This window comes from Ambystoma mexicanum, chromosome 2p (assembly GCF_040938575.1).
Source record: "Ambystoma mexicanum isolate Mex_15411 chromosome 2p, UKY_AmexF1_1, whole genome shotgun sequence".
In the NCBI taxonomy this organism is placed as follows: domain Eukaryota; kingdom Metazoa; phylum Chordata; class Amphibia; order Caudata; family Ambystomatidae; genus Ambystoma; species Ambystoma mexicanum.
Window position 1 is genome coordinate 616,614,552 of NC_090923.1, and position 18,667 is coordinate 616,633,218.

At 40.2% G+C, this 18,667-nt stretch overlaps 1 protein-coding gene across 1 annotated transcript in view; it reads right to left on the reverse strand.

The window, feature by feature from the left end:
- CAMKV (CaM kinase like vesicle associated) overlaps positions 1–18,667 on the reverse strand; it is a 753,994-nt gene that overhangs the window by 46,853 nt on the left and 688,474 nt on the right. The window contains exons 7-9 of the mRNA XM_069644141.1: positions 15,496–15,571; positions 10,657–10,793; positions 8,415–8,493 (exon numbers count right to left, since the gene is read on the reverse strand). Coding sequence (XP_069500242.1) covers positions 8,415–8,493; positions 10,657–10,793; positions 15,496–15,571 — 292 coding nt within the window. The remainder of the gene's footprint in view (positions 1–8,414; positions 8,494–10,656; positions 10,794–15,495; positions 15,572–18,667) is intronic.

Below are 18,667 nucleotides of genomic sequence, written 5' to 3' on the forward strand. Positions count from 1 at the left end.
ATTTGACACCCAGTACATAATTACAGGCATAAATCACAGGGAGCCCGGAACGACATGGGTAGGCATTGTAAGGTGGAAGGATTATGAGGATAGCTGAAGAGGGCACAGAGGGAAGAGCTGAAACTGGCTCGGAGAGAGCAACATAAAGTGAAAAGTGATAAGAGAGAAACAGAAAAGCAGAAATGTGTACCCAGCGGAAGGGAGACTGAAGGGAAGCTAGAGAGAGAGAGACAGAGAGAGAGAGAGATAGAGAGAGAGAAAGAGAGAGACATTTGATGAGTGGCAATAGAGTGAAGGTAAAACATATGGGAGTCATGTGAGACATAAACTACAGATTGCTAGGAGACAGTAACTAAATTTGGAAAGTGAATGAGGGCATACGTCTGCATGAGAAAGAAGGAGTGAAACAAGAAATAGAAGGGTGATAGAGAGAAAGCGAAAACATGTTAAAAACATGATCCTTTCAGAGGGACGTGTTATCCTTCTTATGCACTTTGGGAGGTGAAGGGAATTAAGACTTGGCTGCTATAATCATGAGTTTCACTATTTTTTACATGTATATTAATATTAGTTGTGCCCCCATTTTTGGAGATGATGTGCTAACCGAGATGCCACAACTTGTCCCGGGAGGATAGCTCAGCGGCAGCGTGCGCGTCTTGGAAGCAAGACGACACGAAGCAACAACAGGTTCGATCCCCGGGTCCGCGCTTAGAAACCTCTGGGTGTTTAAGCGCGTTATAAATACGTAACTAAGACAAAAAAAACAACACAATTACACAACTAAGAAAAACAAACAATTCCTGTAACAGCGCCTCGATGCCTGTGGGCTGTGTGAGCGCTTTATAAATGTTAAATAAATAAATAAATAGTGCTAAATAACAATATATAAGGCCAAAACAACTATGCTATCTAGGTGGTGCTAATGTGCCAATGTCTGCCAAAGGTAATAATGATGCTACTGAGCTACATGTAAACCAAAACTTTGTTGCCATAATGAGGTGATACTATGTTTCCACCTATGAGTCCACAATAATTGTCGGGCTCAAGTGCCACATAGCCAAAACTAAGCAGCCTAAGGTCATCTGTGGACATGTTCCCCCTCCACAAAGGGAAATCTCTCCCTTCATATTATATACCAATATATTTACCTCATTACTAGACCGACTGGTGGACTGGTAGTGTGAGCAAGAAAACATGTGGATGTCCATTCTGAGCAAAAGGGGCCTCGTTTACTGTCATGGGTCTGAACTAAACTATGCATCAAGTTTTCTGTATAATATAGTTAAGTCCAATGGCACTAAACAAGCCATATCCATGCTCCCTCCCAGCCCCATTCTAGCATTGCTCTGGTCAGCACTTTCCTTGCTTTCTAGAAGTTCTCCTAAGCTTGCTGTTTAAACTATATTTTTGGGCCTGGGAGAGATGTGATTACACAGAATATGTTGTGCTTTGACCTACAAAACGATGTTATGTATTTGTTTATATATGAACATGAACTTGATTAAACATAAATTGTATTTTTATTTTAGATAAATATACAAAGAATAATGAAAATAAAAGTCCAAGTATAAAATACAAAGACAAATATGTGATTTTGACAAATGTGATGAAGGTGCCTTGTGACCATGAGTCCAAGGTTTCTCTCATATAAACCTATGGAACAAGCAACTGGATCAACCAAAGTACATATTTTAGAAACAGATTAGCCCTAATCATACAAGTTAAGAAAAGTACTATATTTCTTATAGTCCAACCAGTGTCACCTACTCGATACTCTATATTAGGTGCATAGTATGCAGACATTTGAAACATAAAAGGATTTGGACATATCGATACTCAGGTTTAAGGGCCGTGGTAAGGGCCACAATGTGTGTTTGCTGTGAGTAATCTAAGTAGAATAGAACAACTATATTAGGAAGCTGATTACCCCTCCCATGACACTTAACACTAAGTTGTACGCACAGTATTACCTGTTCTACAGCTAACCAAATTGTAGGCATACATCATGAAAGTGATAATGATACACAAACAATTATTTTATTCTGTTTCATTTGTTAAAACCGCAATTACTGCAAAAATAATCATAAGACATTCAAAACATATACAAAAAGGTGTTGTGACTGGGGGTTAGTACTGAGTGAGAGTCATTTCTTGTCACAAAAATAAGCAAATATTATTGAGCTGTAATGTTACCACAATTACTTGGGTACACTTATATCCTTTACCTATATATGTATTGTAATTCAGATCAAATGATTTCTTGGAGTCTGTGTGTTTCCCACACAAATTCAGTTGAACCTACACGCCAACACAATATTTTGATCTGTATTACAGTACATTTGTATTTGCATTTGTATTTGTATTTATTTATATTTTATACAGCACCTTAAACCAAAGCGCTGAACAGAGAAGCATAATATGGTACAATAAAACTGAGTAAGCATAGTCAATGAAAACAATCAATCATATTGAGCAAGTTGGAGAACATAAGATTTCAATGACTTACAAAATAGAGGATAGGGAGAGATAGAGCTACAAGAGTAAGGGAGAGCATTCCAGTGCAAATATAGGTATAGGATATTAGTATACCTGAGTCATTGTGGTAACATTTCAGATCAATAATGTGTTTTTTTCATGACAACAATTGACTAGGTCAATTACTAATCCCCACTCACAACAGGGTTTTGTATTTGTGTTTTGAATGTTTTTTGATTATTTTTTGATTATGTGTGATAATTGTGGTTTTAACGAATGAAACAGAATAAAATAATTCTGTGTGTATTATTATCACTCTAATGATTTATGCATACAATTTGGTAAGCTATAGAACAGGTAACACTGTACGTAGAACTTAGTGTTAAGTTTCAAGGGAGGGGTAATCAGCTTCCTAATATAGTTGCTATATTCTATGAACTTCCCAAATTGAAGCTGGTCCCCAGTAAACATAAAAGTGGGAAGTACCCATGTAAATAAACCGGTAATCTCGGTAAGACCTGTTATAATCGGTTATATGTGATTTTATCCACCACAATTACAGAGTGGTAAATTTAATCAGGGACAAAATAATTAAAAACAATGATTTCTTTTAAACATTTGCCTCCCCCAAGCTCCCTGTTTTTAACCATTAAACCACCACCCTAACCCCATCCCGACCCATTTTAACCCCTTTACCACACTACCCTTTATTTATTTAATTAATGTTTGCAGTATTTTTAACATAATGGTCCACTCGGAAATTGACCACTCTGCAATGTTTTAGATATATTGACTTGATACCATTATAATCATCACACTACATAATAAAAGGCCAGCTGTATGTTTGTCTGAATCTGCCCTGCCTGTTTTGCCTGTTATCACCACTAGAGGGATATGTTGCCTTACGTTTACAACAATTAGACTTCAATTTCATCTTCTAGGTGAACAAAATGTGTATTTCATGTTATCACTGCTAGATGAAGCTGTTGCTTTACACATTCAACAATAAGACTTCAAGTTCATCTTTCAAGCAAACAAAATTTGTATTTCAACAATGATAACATACAATTAGCTGCAGAAAAGGCCAAAGAAAGGGATACCACTTGAAAAGCATACTTCAAGTTGCATACACTAAGAAAACATATACATTTAAAAAAGAAAACATATAAACAGAAATGAATTTGATTAAGCATGATTTCTCTAACAAAATAAATAACGTTTTCAATGTACTTATGTATTATGCCATTATTCATTGTACTATTTCTTGGTATGTATTGTTATAATAAAATTCTTGATGTACATTTTAAATTTGAATTGAGTTCAGTTTACCTTATTTTATGATCTCATGTCTACTTCAAATCATGCTGCATGTGAATTATCTTACTCTGTCATCCCTCAACATTATATATTTGAGTCCAAACCCGTAAGTGGAATCCAAGACAATGAGTCGCAGATACAACAATTGGCCATATGTACTATGTTGAACTTTCAATGAATTCTGTGAAATTTTGTTTGAGTTTACTACTGCTCCATGCAAAAGGAGCAAGATCGTTTACAATGTATTTTTTTTCTATTAACATTAATTATGTAAAAACACACCTCATAATATGCTTTCACTCTAAAAATGTCTCCTTTATGCACATTAGCCCCTGTACACTGGTTTTTCCACTTGTCTTTTAATAATTTGCATACTTTGGGTTGTATCGTGCTGTTTATTTGTCCATAAATGTTAACACATTTTCTAGTACCAATGTTTTCAAAAATGTGTGTTGGCAGAAAAGGTTTGAGGGATACTTTGGATCTTTGATTGTAAAACAGTCACACTGGTCTTGCTGATTCTGTTCAATAAATACATTAGTGTCTGGTATACTTATGTATGCCAATTAATGCTAATGATGTCAAAATTGGGAGAACAATGCTAATTAAATGCAGGATGGTGAATCCATGTTTGGGGTGAATCTTTGCTTAGAACTGTAAATGTCTCCATATCAGGGATATAGGCAGTGAATCATATCTTTGTACAGTAAAATTAATTTGAGCGTCAATGTGACTACTTCCTACTTGATTTCCAAAATAAACGCGTCACGGCATATTCCATAGTAGTCCTGAAGAGTAATGCCACTCACCTGGTGGCTATTTTATGGGCCTTTGCACAATTTCTCATTTGTCAAATGTGTCCTCGTTTTGTTTGCTATGATTAATTATTTGAGATTGTGCAATTTCCAGTGTGAAAATAGGAAGATCTAGAAAAAAACATTGGATCATGATCTTTACACTTTTCCCGCCCTACACATATTTACTCTTGTTGTGTTTTATTGAATGGAGACTATTGAGATTGTAGAACATCAGCCAATCTACTCATAATGATCTGGGGGTGACCGGGTGCACTTTACTCTGCAAGAGCATTTCCACCCTTTTAAGTTGCCAATGTGTTTCAATGTGTACCCTTACCGTTGCCCAGTGTCACATCCTAGTGGGTTTGTAAATTCCTTTTCATGGATTTCGATACCCCTTGTCTGTTGCAGTTTCAGTGCTTTACGTTCACATTCCTGCAAGCCGTGTTAATCCTGCTTGCCTTCACTGTTAATCTCAGAAGTCTCGCCCCACCAGTCTTAAAATCATAGTTTCATTCTACTCTCGTGTGTAGGTTTGTCTCTCATCCTAAAATCTCCAGTCCTGAGATGATGGGAGATAATTTGTGCAATCTCTTATGACCCAATAAGCCTGATTACATTTCCAAATGAAACTGAGTAGAATTGGGCTATGGAAATCATATTGAGTGGGATGGTCATTGTCTAATTTGGAATAAACTAACTTTATATCCACATGACTGGTTCCAGTAATTCTCCACTTTGTGCAGATCACTCAATTTAATAATTGCACTTTTCGCTGTTGGCTATTGACTTAGCTAACCTCTCTCTTTGGATCTTGGGAGAGTCGAATTGACCCTTAATTAGGGAACTTACTCATGAAAGGGCTTTGTGTATCAAGAAGTGTGAAAAAAGTAAAATCTGACCATTTTACATCTGATGGGTGTGTTAAAGCCTACAGACAAGCTGAAGAAAGGGTTGGGAAAAGGGGACACACAAGTTGGCGATACTTGAATTATCATACAGTGGAAAAGGGTTTAGTAGGTATATTGAAGCTTTGGAAATTGTAAGGTGTACGAAAGGAGAGAGGGATTATTGGAAAAGATAGATAAACAAAGCCTGGTGGCAGGCTGTCCAGTCATTTGGTCGACGGAATTTGGTCGAAAGCCAAATGGTGAATTTTTTTTTTATTTATATATATATATATTTAGGTTTTCCTTTAGGGAAAAAAGGTTTTTTTTAGAAAAAAAGGGGGTTGGGGGGGACACCACCAGACCCCCCCAGATCCCACCCAAAAAAAAGTGAAAATACAAAAAAATAATTCGACCATTTGTCTTTCGACCAAATGGTGTCGACCATTTGTCCTATCGACCTTTTTTTTCGACCAAATGACTGGTAACCTGGTGGCAGAAGATACAGAGGTTGAAAAGAGTAAGACTTAGAATAGTAGAAAAGCTGGTTACTGTGAATTCACCTGTTCCAGATATTGCCCAACTCGAATGGCAAACTATTTAAGATGGTTCAGAGTGGTAAATACGATTGGGCAGTGGCAAGAACGGGTGAAAGAAATATGGAAGGGGCTACAAATAAATTTGGTTGTAGATTAGTCAGAGATAGAGACCAATGAGAGGGAGATGTGAGAAACAGATTGTGCTAAGTGATAATGAATTACAGGAAAGGCAATATGCTAACACAGTGTACACCATACATAAGGCATTTACTAATGTTCCTGTGTCCAAGCAGTTTTCTTCACTGGAGTTCACATATTTTCCTTAATATAAATAAACACCACAATTTAAACTGTATGTTGTCAGAATTTAGTGGGTGTTCCATTGAACCATTTTGCATTACGTTTTGAACTCCTGAACATATTTTGATGAACACTCTCTCCTTTTCTTGTGCTTGTTGAGTAAGTCCCAATGATCCCATTCACCTTCAATAGATTATGCAACACTGACAGGACAGTAGGAACAGGGGATAAGATAGTGACATGGATGAGGTACGTCAATGATGGGGGCCAGGACAGTGTGAGGCTGAGGGACAGAGTGGGTCATTACCTGTCAATGGGAAGGATGTGTATTGAGGAGAAACTAAGCAGTGACATGGAGTTGGACATGCTATTGTATGAAAAAGGAAATGGAATTCCCTGTTCCTATCCACAATCACAACACCTGTACTGCTACATTGCTTGTGGCAATTTGATGGTGTGAGGACTTTCAGTCTGATAATGATGTAAAAGCTCTAGCTTTTTAAATCAGTTTATTAAATGATATAATGAGGATTGTAATTCCATCTCAGAAACAGGCCCAGCTTTCGGAAGGCTACATGCAAAATGCATAGTGTACACCTGTGCCCTGCTGCATCGGTATCCTGGTCTGCAGGTCGGAGGTCACATGTGCATTCTTTGTGAGAGCTGCTGTGACAGCAAAGTCACTGCTATGAAGAGGCTGCATTTAGGTCTGCACCACTTTTCCATAACCATAAAAATTATGTAATACTGTCACTTGGTGGCAGGGTAATCAGGGAATATAAGCCATACCTAGGGACATTGATAGGTTAAATAATTATTAAAGCCATATCTGATTTCTAGCATACCAGTGTCATCCCTGTAAACTCAGACCAGCTATGAGAGACTATGTGGCTTCCAGGTAGCCTAACTGTCTGCATTCCTGGGAATGAGACAAAGGGCAGGATGCCTGCCTTTGTTGCTCTCTAGGGGCATGGGTAGCTCCTCCCTGCCAGGCCATGTAGCTCTAGAACAGTAGTTCACTGGGAACCTTGAACCCACTCCTTCTTCGGTTGACTTTTGGACCTTCAAGGACATCAGGAAGAATTGATGTAAATCCTGTTGGGCGAACAATCCTTTCAAATGCCTCTACCCAAGGTGAAGGCAGGTGTTCGAAGGCAACGGAAAGCTCTGCTCCCTACCCAGGGACAGGGCACATTGACAATGACTTTGCTGAGTAGCAAGGCCCACTACTCTGCTAGCATACTTGGAGAAAATGAGAAAAAAGATGGCAGAACATAGGAGATCCGACAAGTAGTAGATGGACAGAAGAAATAAGGACAGGTGTCAGGAATTATCAAGAGGTTTATGTTAGAAGTGCAGAGGTGAGGAGAAACCTTGTAGTATAGCAATCTCTCTAGCAACCCCTGCAGAGGATATGGGAGAATATATTTGGGAAGGGCTGCTAACCTTCTGGCATGGTCGAGTGCCTTCTGAAACCCCATCTGCTCCCTGGTTATTGTAATAGGATATCTTTAGACAAAATGTTCAATAGGGCTTCAATTCTGTAAATGAAAAAGGTTTTTACAGAGGTATCTCCCAGAATTAATACAATCCTAGAGAGAGTGGAATGATGTACACGTGTGGAGGGCGAGGTAGGGAGTATTATGAAGGAAACCATGAGCAGGCTTGAGCATGACGAAGAAAGAATGGAACATTAATGGCACAATTTAGGATGGAACACATCTTAGTATGGAAAAGGACAGAAGACCAGCAAAGAAAGGCAACAATGTTGATAACAGTAGGGTGGGAAGCTGGGGTGAGAATGATATATGGCTGAAGAAGCCCGGTTGGAAGTTTGGAGAAAGAAGGAAAGTAAGTTAGTGGATAAATGACAAATGCTCAAAGACATAATTGTATCAAAATAATGGGGTGAAAGATACCATAAAGTTGCAAAATAAAAGAAAAAAGGCTGGTTATTCATAGAAGGTGGGGGGGTACATGTGTAAGTCTGAAGAGAACAGCAGATGAAGAGAGAAGATCATGGCTGGAGAAAGAGATAAAGGAAAGATGGCTGCAGAGGGATATCTGGAAACAGGACATAAGGTTAAAACATCCCTCACCATTCATGGCCGATGGCCTCCTGGGCGGTTATCCTTTGGTCTTGGTCCACTTCCATTAGTCGGGTCACTAGATCTTTGGCTGCCAAAGAAAGCAAAAGATTCTCAGGATAGCAAATCAAAGATTCTCAGAATAGTTTCTGCATCGGGCGTGAACATCAGTGATCAGTTACATGATAAGATAGAGTCCATTGATTTATAACAAAAATGCACTCTAGGATGGGATGCAATAACATATTCATTACTCTGCAGAGGTAATGTGTCTGGGAGATCAATAATGGGATCAAAAGAATTCGGCAGATGCCTGAATGGAGGATCAGATCTTTGAACTATGGGTCTCTTTTTGGGAGAAAAAAAATAACTGCATGCAGGGGACTGCCTACGTGTGCATTTATGTGCTTTGGGGTGCCCTGCATGCAGTTTTGGACTTACTCTTAAAGCCGAGAGTAAAATGTGAAGAATAAAACGTTGTTACATTCTCTGTACTCTAGATTTACTCTCCTCTTTGGGAGATAGAAAACTCCACCTGAAAATTACTTTTCGCAGGCAGTAGTTCATGTTTAAAGTTGCTGTAGCATAAATGGAGGTGCTAAAGACAGGCGTACCACCATTACGCCTATCTGAATGCCTCCATTCACGCTTCATTGTTTTTGAAGGCGCAGGGCGGGGGCACACCGGGAGTAATGTTTCCCAACCCGATTGCCCCATGCCCTCATAAACTTATTGGTTTTATACCAGCAGGAGATTTTAAAACTGTAAAAAACAATGACTTCCTAGAGAAACCACCAGCTTGTCGTTGGTGCAAAAAGCAAGCAGATACCATTGGAAACCTTTGTCAGTAAGATAGCTCAGTGGATTGAGTGCTCACTGCTGTGATCTGTGTGTTATCTGCAGGTGACATGTTTGAATCGTGGCATGTCCAGCCTTTCATTCTCACGAGGTTGATAAATATGTCCCAACTTGGTTGTATGTAAATATGATTTATGTAAAGCACTTTTGTGAAATATAAATAACACATCATTATCATTGTAAACACGGCATGTCATGCATGTATAGCAGGTAGCGTTTACTCTATTTGCGCTCAGGAGTGCAAATAGAGAACTGTAAAGAGGCTTCTGTTGCCTCTTTAAAATTCTCTTTTATAATTTGCAGTGCAAATGATGAAAATTGCATGAAGGGAGGCGCTTTGTGTGCACGTGTAAATGTAAGCGGTCCCCTCTGGGCATTTATGTTTTTCTTTTTAAATGAGCTGCCCAGTGTTTTCGAATATATTACAGTGCAACCCGCCTGCTATACACATAGGAGCTCATAGTCGAGTCTTCTCGTAATTCTGCGGCAGGGATGTGTATGCATGCGCTTTGGCACGCACAGGTACCCGCTGCTGAATGTTCATCATTTGCACAGCAGGATAAAAAATTGCAGGGCAACAGGCAGCGTACATCCGTTTGCCACCTTTTACCCTGAAATTTGGCACTCCGCCATGGAAATGACATAAACACTGTCTGCTATGAGTGCATGGCACACAGCGTTCACAACTACAACTAAACGCTGAATTAAGCATCCATAGCAGGCACCATTTACAATGGATCCCTGTGGAGTATGCCTGCTTTAGGCTAGCGCATAAAGCGATCGGGGCTCAATAGGGAACTCCAGCATTTGCACTGGCATGAACATGCACGGGTCATTACTATGGCAGAGTGGAAGGGAGGCAGCGGAAATGAAAGTTGCATTCTGCCCCGCCTCCCTGCCATATGAAAATAGAGTCCACCTACACAAGACTCTGACACTTTCAATTCATGCTACACCGATCCAAAAATGAGCCCCCATGTGGAAAAGCAAGGTGTTTTCCATTGATATTGTTGGTTTTATAGCTGCATTAAAATCACATGCAGGCATGAAATCAAATGGTGTTTTGAGAGTGAGGTGGAAAGCAAAATGGAGATGATATCTCTGCTTTGCTGCCCTCCTACACCTCATGATGGTACAAAATGAGCTTGAGTGTAACAGCATAGCATGCCCGTATGTCATGCTTTCCAATTATGCACCTGTCCATTGGGAAATGACCCTGTATGTCTCTTCACCACTCTTCAGGTTCATTTAAAAGTGGTAAACGGGCAATATATGCTAGAGGTGTCTAATACTCCCTCACTCCACAACCTGCACATGGTTTTGGAGCTGGCACAGAGCGCGATCACCTAAGCAGGTGCTTACGCCTTCTAGCAAAGGACTAAGTGCTGACACGTACCTGCTTGTGAAATGTCATCCCAGTACGGAGAGTCAAACTCGTAATCTCCAGCCAGAATCTTTCGGAAGAGGTTTTTGTCATGGTTGTCATAGTCTTCATCATCCGTTTCATCATAGAAAGGTGGGTTTCCGGAGAGTCTGGTGGAGGAGAATCCAGGTGAGGATACAGTAAAGAAATGTGTGCTGAAGTAGTACACGAGGAAGTAGCCCAGAATGAGAGACCAATCACATTCTCTGGTTGGTGGCATGATCCCCCTCCCTTTTTTTACATTTACTGCCCAGGTTGCATGCCCCACTTTCCTAAAAGGGCAGATGCTACCACATGACAACAATGAAGAGCAACACAGAATGATGAACAGTTACAGGGACACTGGAGGGATTTATTTTGCTAATGATCGTGATCCAAGGTCTGCATCGAAACCAGCCTCTGAATGTTCTATGTAAGTTATATAACTGGTGGCTGATTGGATGGAAGCACGCCATTCAATTGGCTGATTTGGAAGGCAGACTAGTGTGGGGCATCATTATTCGGACCTATATAAGACACATACCCAGAAGATGCACTTGAAAAAGGTCTACCATTGAGACCAATGGTTGACACGGTTGAAGGTCAACGGTGCACTAGGCACCCACAGTATGTCCATTAAGTACACTTTGCAAAATGTCTCATCAATTTTTTTGAAGCCATCTTGGATGAGTTCACATGCATAGTATTGATTGGTGTGTGTTTGGGCTCAGTTCTTTCTATTTTTGAAAGAACATTGTTAAGGCTCTAATCGTGGGTTTTGTTTGTCTTCAAATTAATTACACACTGATAACTCGTGGACTTATTGATATATTCATGCATGTTCTGCAAAGAACTGCCTTCACTTTCTGGCTAGGTATAGTTCCTGGCGATAGTCCCACTTTCAAGACACCACCCTCTCTCACTATTTCTCTCTCAGGATTAAAAGCAACGTCTTGTATTTTGTGGGATGTTTTTACCCATGCATCCGAGCCCTGCCACAAAAACTGTGCCTTACTGGCATTGAAAACATCATGATGGCCAGAACTTCCCAGAAAATGCACAGGGAAATGCATGAAGAATAGGCTGCCACCCATTTTTGCCTATGTTGTGGGCACAGAAGGGCACTGCCTAAAACCACCATTGGGCTACACACAGTAGCCTGAAACAATTGCAAAAGGGGTAATGCTGATTGCCAAAAGCAACCCATAACTATTGGGAATTCATTTTCTTCAGGTCAAATATGGCTAAATTATGGGCACAAAATTATTTTACTGCAGAACCACACCAGTGCCATGTGCTGAACCTGGATAATATACTTCCATGTAAAATCTCTTGTTTGAAATGCATTAATTCAAGACTGATCCAAAAAAAAAAATGCATGCAGTACCCGCTTTGGACTCAAGGCGGCGCTAGCGGTCTAAACTCTGACAGGAGAACTGCTACTTCAGAAGCTAATCAGCCTTCTGTGACGATTCGGACTTCAAAGCTTGTTAGTTAATTGAAGATCTAACCACCTGCTGTTCCCAGAGACAATCTGATTTGATTAACAGGCCAAAAGGCTGGGAAAACTTCTCACCTCAGAAAGCCCAGGATATCACATGGGCATGCTAACCAAATGCAAAGTGGCCCCCTGGTCTGTTGACCTCAGCTTGCTGGAGCCCACACAAAAGACCTTTTTCCCTTGAATAGGATATGGTGATTTTGACTGTTTCCTGTCAACAAAGATCTGCCAGCCAGGAGAGACAATTGATCACTGTCATCCCCAAACTTTGGGGGCGGACTCAAACACTGCAGTACTTTGAATTAAAAGCAAATATATATTTTACAGAAACACTGATAACTCTTGGTAACCAGATGACAGAAATGTGAAATTTGGGGATCCTTAAAATGAAAACTTTGCCCACAATTCAAGCCCAAACTCCAATTTGTGTGATGTTCTGGGGCAAAACCCCGCTATTTATTGATACTACAGACTCTGTGTTTAAGCTAGAGACATGGGAATTTACTGGAGTATGTATGGACAGGCCGTGTATATGTGTATAATTTTTAATGAAAAACCAATGTTGCATAACCCACTAAAATCGAAAATAAGTTGCCATTTCTTTACCCAAGCTCCTAGAAACGCCATAGTCGGAACAGTGCCTACCACATGTGATATATGATGTGTGTAGGTGATGTAAAAACAACTGTGTATTTGGGAAAATATGTATTTGGATCAAATATAGATTTGTGTGTAAAGATGACAGGGGAGGGCCCTCTGGCCATAAAATCTACAGCATCACTCTGACTCACATTTCCTTCCCCCAATCATGGGAGAGGGGAGAATTGGGCCAATGACAAGTAGAGAGGGGCAGGTTTAGTTATGACCAACGCACACACCCACTTTCCAAAACACATAAAAAGAGACTCCTGGGACAGGTAGAGAGAGTCAATTCCATTTGCTGCGGAGCATGCTGACCGACGACTTCACATCCAGAGATCCAGATTTCAAATCCATCAATCTCCAGAACCTGTAGCAGAAATTAACTCCAGAATTTGTAGCAGAGAGGCCTGAATCCACCAGCTGAATCCTCTTCAGCAGGCCTCAATACCAACCAAACTATTCAACAGCCGGGCGAGCTGTTTGAATTTTGCTGAGAATTTTTGCAAGAACCTGCAGCAGTACCCAGAAACCAGTGTTACATCCAGAATCCAGAGAGGCTAGACCAGCAGAGCAGAGCTGACCCAGATCGCTATGAGCAGAACCGGTGCCTGATTGACCCGCCGAGCAGACAGAACCGCAGCTGGACGTGTTGACCAGATCCGTGACAAGGCCTAGTTCAAATTTATATTGTGAGTACCTAGCAGAACTGTGCAGAACCAATATCTTAGTTAAAATAATCTAATCCAAACTATTTTAACCTAAGTAGAACTGCCTCCTAGAAATCGTGTCATCTGTCATTTTTAAAGCTGCACAACTGTCACCTGTCAATTCTGCAGCTGCAAGCTGTCACCTATCATTTTGAGTACTTTAAATCTGAAAAACTATCTTTATTTAATGGTCCGTATCTCTGGAACCGTTTGGGCTAGGAACGGGATTTAACTTTCCTCTGAAACAATCCTAGAAACCTACTCCTTATACTTTTTCCGCAATCACGATTTACGCACTTGCCAAATTTACCGTGATTTGCGATTTTGGCTCAATTTCTCCACTTGTCAAAATAGCAGCTACATTCTTTCTTTTGTTAAAATCCGTTGCAACTTGGTAATAACTCATAGAGCATTGCTAAAGTGAGCCTGAACTAATACCAACACGCATCTCCCACTCACCCTGAATCTCTAGAGGGAATTAAAATCAGTTGGCACATTTTCCGATCCATTGCCATCACATTTAAAAAGCATTTTGGGCCTGTGTTTCAAACTCCTACCTGTTTCCTCTAAGCTTGCTGGGGGGGAACTGAATTTCGTATTGTATTTGATTGCATTCCTGAGAACTGTGTGCTCCTCTTTCCATCTCCTTCCATTTCTTACATTGCATAGGGGAGGGGGGTGAATTGCCAGAGAAAAAGTGATTATCTTATCTTTTGCTAAAATTATATCAAGTATTTCTGTACTGCATTTATTCCTCATTGCTTTTACCTTGAAATCATAAAAGTGTTTTGCTACTTTATCCATCCTATACTAACTCCTCATTGATTGTAAAGAAGTGTGCTAGTGCCAGATTACCCATTGTTGATCAACATCATATGTCTAAGTGTACTATCAGATATTAATTTACTATAAAGTGTGATATATATATTGTTTAAATTCTCAAATACACCTTTTAATTTGCAAAACAAACCTACTTCTTGGCTCAGTGGAGTCAGGGGGATTCTAAGAGGGGGGTGGTATACAAGGGTTGTCATCCAGAATACTGAACTGAATATAAAAATACATCAATAAGGGTTTTCCTCAGCATCCCAGACTAGGCCTTGACTTAGCTGTAGTGTTGATTGAATATCGCTTACAATTTCTCCACAAGGCCTATTTGCACACCTTTTCCTTGGTAGCTTTGTCCCACTATCAGTATGCAGACTGGAGTCCTCTGACTTCATCTAAGACTTGCTGCTTACCAGCTGTTGAATAGTGACCACAGACATGTTAACCAGCCACCGTGAACTGCCTACCGGGCACAACATTGTGGACTTCATTTTTGATTTTTCAAATGCATACTATCCTTTCCTAAAAGTGCCCTGGAACAGCAAGAAGTGCTATAAAAATACCTCGCATGAATTATTATTATTTTGTTTAAACAATTTAACAATGAAAAACGAATTTGCCAAAAAGATGTATCACCTGCTACAACCAACTTCTCAATAATATCAAAAAATAAACAGTAGCCTGAAGTGTGTCATATCTGTTTAGTCCAGTGGGGTTACTTTCAGTGACATTGATTGTAATTGTAATGGGTTATTTATAACACGCTAACTACCCAGAGGACGCCGGGATCAAACTTGTGTAGCTCCATGTCGTCTTGCGTCCAATACTAGCGCTTTGCCCCTGAGTTATCCTCCCAAGACACTGTAGTGTTTTGCCTGCGTGGTAGTGTGAGCAAGCTTTTCATATTACGTACTACTCCTCCAGCGTGCCCACTGCGCTAGCATGACGGTATGGCATAAAGCATATCACACCCTGATCCATTTAAGCTTAGACCAGTCCGGGTCACTTAACTCTTTCTCACATGTACTCAGTTTAGAGTACTCCTTATTTTACTTTTGGAGGAAAGTAATGCAATTAAAAGAGTTACATGGACAGTGCCTCCTATGGACTATAGTGACATGGAGATTCCAACTCCCTTCTCTTCTGAATACTTACAGGATGTACATGATAACACCAATGGCCCAGCAGTCCACAGGTCGCCCATATCGCTGGCGTCCAACCACCTCAGGAGCTGCAATGGCAAACAGAGGGTATAAACCTGTCCTTCGAGCTTACTCGTCTGTTTTGCCTTGAAATAGAGTACCGCTGTATACACAGTATGCACATAATCGGACTATAAATATGAACGCATTGGCAATGTTAGAAAGCAGCTGGCTGTGTCTCAGAGACAGGCATATGTACAATTTTAAGCCCTTCAAGGACATACCCATCGCACAAATCCTTGAATTTTTGCAAATGTGTAAACTGTGTGGGATAACTTGTGCAGTGGTACAGTGCTAACCCCATGTGTGCTCCTGCATTTCTGCAAGGGGAGTCTCTACAGTGGTGATGGTCAGCTGATGATGGCATGCCTATGCTATTGGTGGACACTACTGTTTGTAAAGGTGTTCCGCTATGGACGCTTCTGCAGCATTATATTTCTGAACTATCGAGTTCTGAACCATTCAGGGCGGACTCAGAGCCAATGGGGTTATCTGTAAACATAGCACATATGGAGCGACGCAACTTGGACCATGTGCGGAAATAAACATTTTATGGACAACATGTTTCGAGTACATTGGCCACCTAGTGAAATTGACAAAACATGCTAAAATTCTATTTAATACTTTTATTTGTTCAAATTTACGAGGAATGGCCAGTGCGTGTTCACTAACTGTCTGACTCTGGTCTGAATCAGGTTTTTATTTGTACAACATCTTCAGGGAAACACTCACCCCACAATACAATTAAGACCAATATTCTGCTCTAAAACATCTAAGCAAATGTGACTTTGTTTAAAAGCATTGAAAATAAACAGTAATTCTGGAAAACAATCAGGTAAACAAATGTATGTTCACCTTGGTCACCATTTCAAGATTTCAAAAGCCAAGTTATCGCCAGGCATGTAGGATATCTATTACATGGCCTGCGGTTGTGTAGTTATGGTTAAGTTGCTAAACCTATATATATAAATATATATGTATATATATATATATATATATATATATATATATATATATATATATTGGCATCGTTACAGGTCTGATGCTAATGCAGGGGTAAATCCACCAAATTATTGCCAAACTCAGTTACCGTTTACGGCACTTGGAATTTCCAAGGGATTACAAGTGGTGGTCAATCCACATTTTTTTATTTTTTTTATTTTATTGGTTTATAACAAACCTTTAACATATCACAGAAAACAGTACAAACATACAGCCACTTCCTTTCTCCACTTATCAGCACATTTTCTGAGTCCATAGATCTTCATGGGGATTTTTGGCGGATCTACTGCCGCAGAATTACTGCACGGTAAATCCACCAATTTTTGCCAGTTAAGTGGTGGATTCACCTCCAGCTAATTTGGTGGTGCAGGAAAAAAAGCTTGCATTTCTGTTACTGCCAAAACAAAAAGAAGTGTCTATAACAGCATTACCACCACCTTTCCCCCACACCATCAAACTTGTAACGTGGCCCCGAGGCAGTGTTTATCTTGAAAACCTGGTATGGCTGCGTCTCTCTTTGATCGTACTTGAGACCCCCGCTTTTCAAAGTAATTATGTATCCACTTGAGGATTTGGGCCCCAGGTGTTACTGGCCAGTGAAGCCCCCTGGAGTGCTTATTGGTTAGGTGCTCCTATGTTTGCATCACAACTTGTAAAACCAAGTGACTTTGGGTAGAGTAACATACACCTGTTTAAATGCAAGAAGCTGCCCGCCCACCAACACTGCCGTGTACACTCGTATGCTTTTGAATTGTATACACATGAGGTGTACCCCTGCTAAAATGGCCACTGTATCTCTTTGACCTGCACCCTAATTTAGGCACGAAATAAAGGCTCCTGTCCTGAGCCTGTCCAGAGACGTCCTAACGCCAATGCCACAAACCCTTGCCCAGACACCTAATCAACTTACGCCACAACGCAGAGGACTCTCGCATTACAGTGGTAAGATTCACCTCCGAACCTGAAACTTCCCCAAATAACTCATGACTTTGCCCTACTGTTACACTAGCGTGTGCTCTCAGTCATTACCGCAAATACTATGCACCTAGCATCTGCTCAGCGTTTACAACTTACCCCAGGCGTACTTCAATGCTAAAATGTCTATTTCAGTTGCTGAATGCATTAGCTCTGCAGCCGTCTGTGAGGATGTAGCAACCCTCTTCCAGGATGACCCCATCTTTTGCCTTACATGTACACGTTCCTCACGCAAGGGCGCTACCGCCTTTACAAACCACTAATATTCTCGTAATGTAACCAAGACTCTTGTGATGTAACTAAAAAGTGCTATTAGGATGTAACTAAGAAAGCTGTCCTATGATGTAACTCAGAAAGTATGCTTGTGCAATCATGAAAGTATTCTTGTGATGTAACAAAGCATTATTGTAATGTATACGAACAAGTATTCTTGTTAAATAATTAAGAAAAGTATCCTACGATGTAACTAATAGAGTATGCCTGTCATGCAACTAAGAAAGTATTCATTCATGTGATGTAACTAAGAAAGTATTCCTGTCATGCATCCCTGCAACTTCTCACTGCAACTAAGCTCCCCACAAGTTACAGCGCTGCGATGCCTGAGGGCTGCCTGTGCGCTATACAAATGTAAAAAAATAAATAAATAAATTACCTGACCAGGGACATTTTTTAAAAGCACACTCATGTTAGTGCCACAAAGATACATTACATACGCCCTTAGTAACAGGGTAAATGCACATTTTCCACACCTGAATTTTAATGCTATCTTAGTATGCAAACCCACTCCTTGCCTAGTGGATATTTTACTGTACCTTTACTAATTTCCAACTGTTGAATCAGGCCTAACACAGATGTAGTAACAAACATACTGATGCTCTTCTGGTGTAGGAGACGATGGCAAGAAAAGGTTGCTGAGTCTATGATCGCAGCAGACAGATTCAGGGAATGGAGAAGCCAGTAAGCATGTTATCTTTCTCTGTGTACAAAATGTGCATGAAACTAAAAAGATGTATTCTGACCTGTGAAATGTATGAAGGATACTTTTCTGGCATTTAAAAAATATTTCAAAATGGAAAACAAAAACGTAAAACAGAAATATGATCAAGACAAGAAGAAAGCCCTTAGTGTAACTGTTTGACAATAATTAA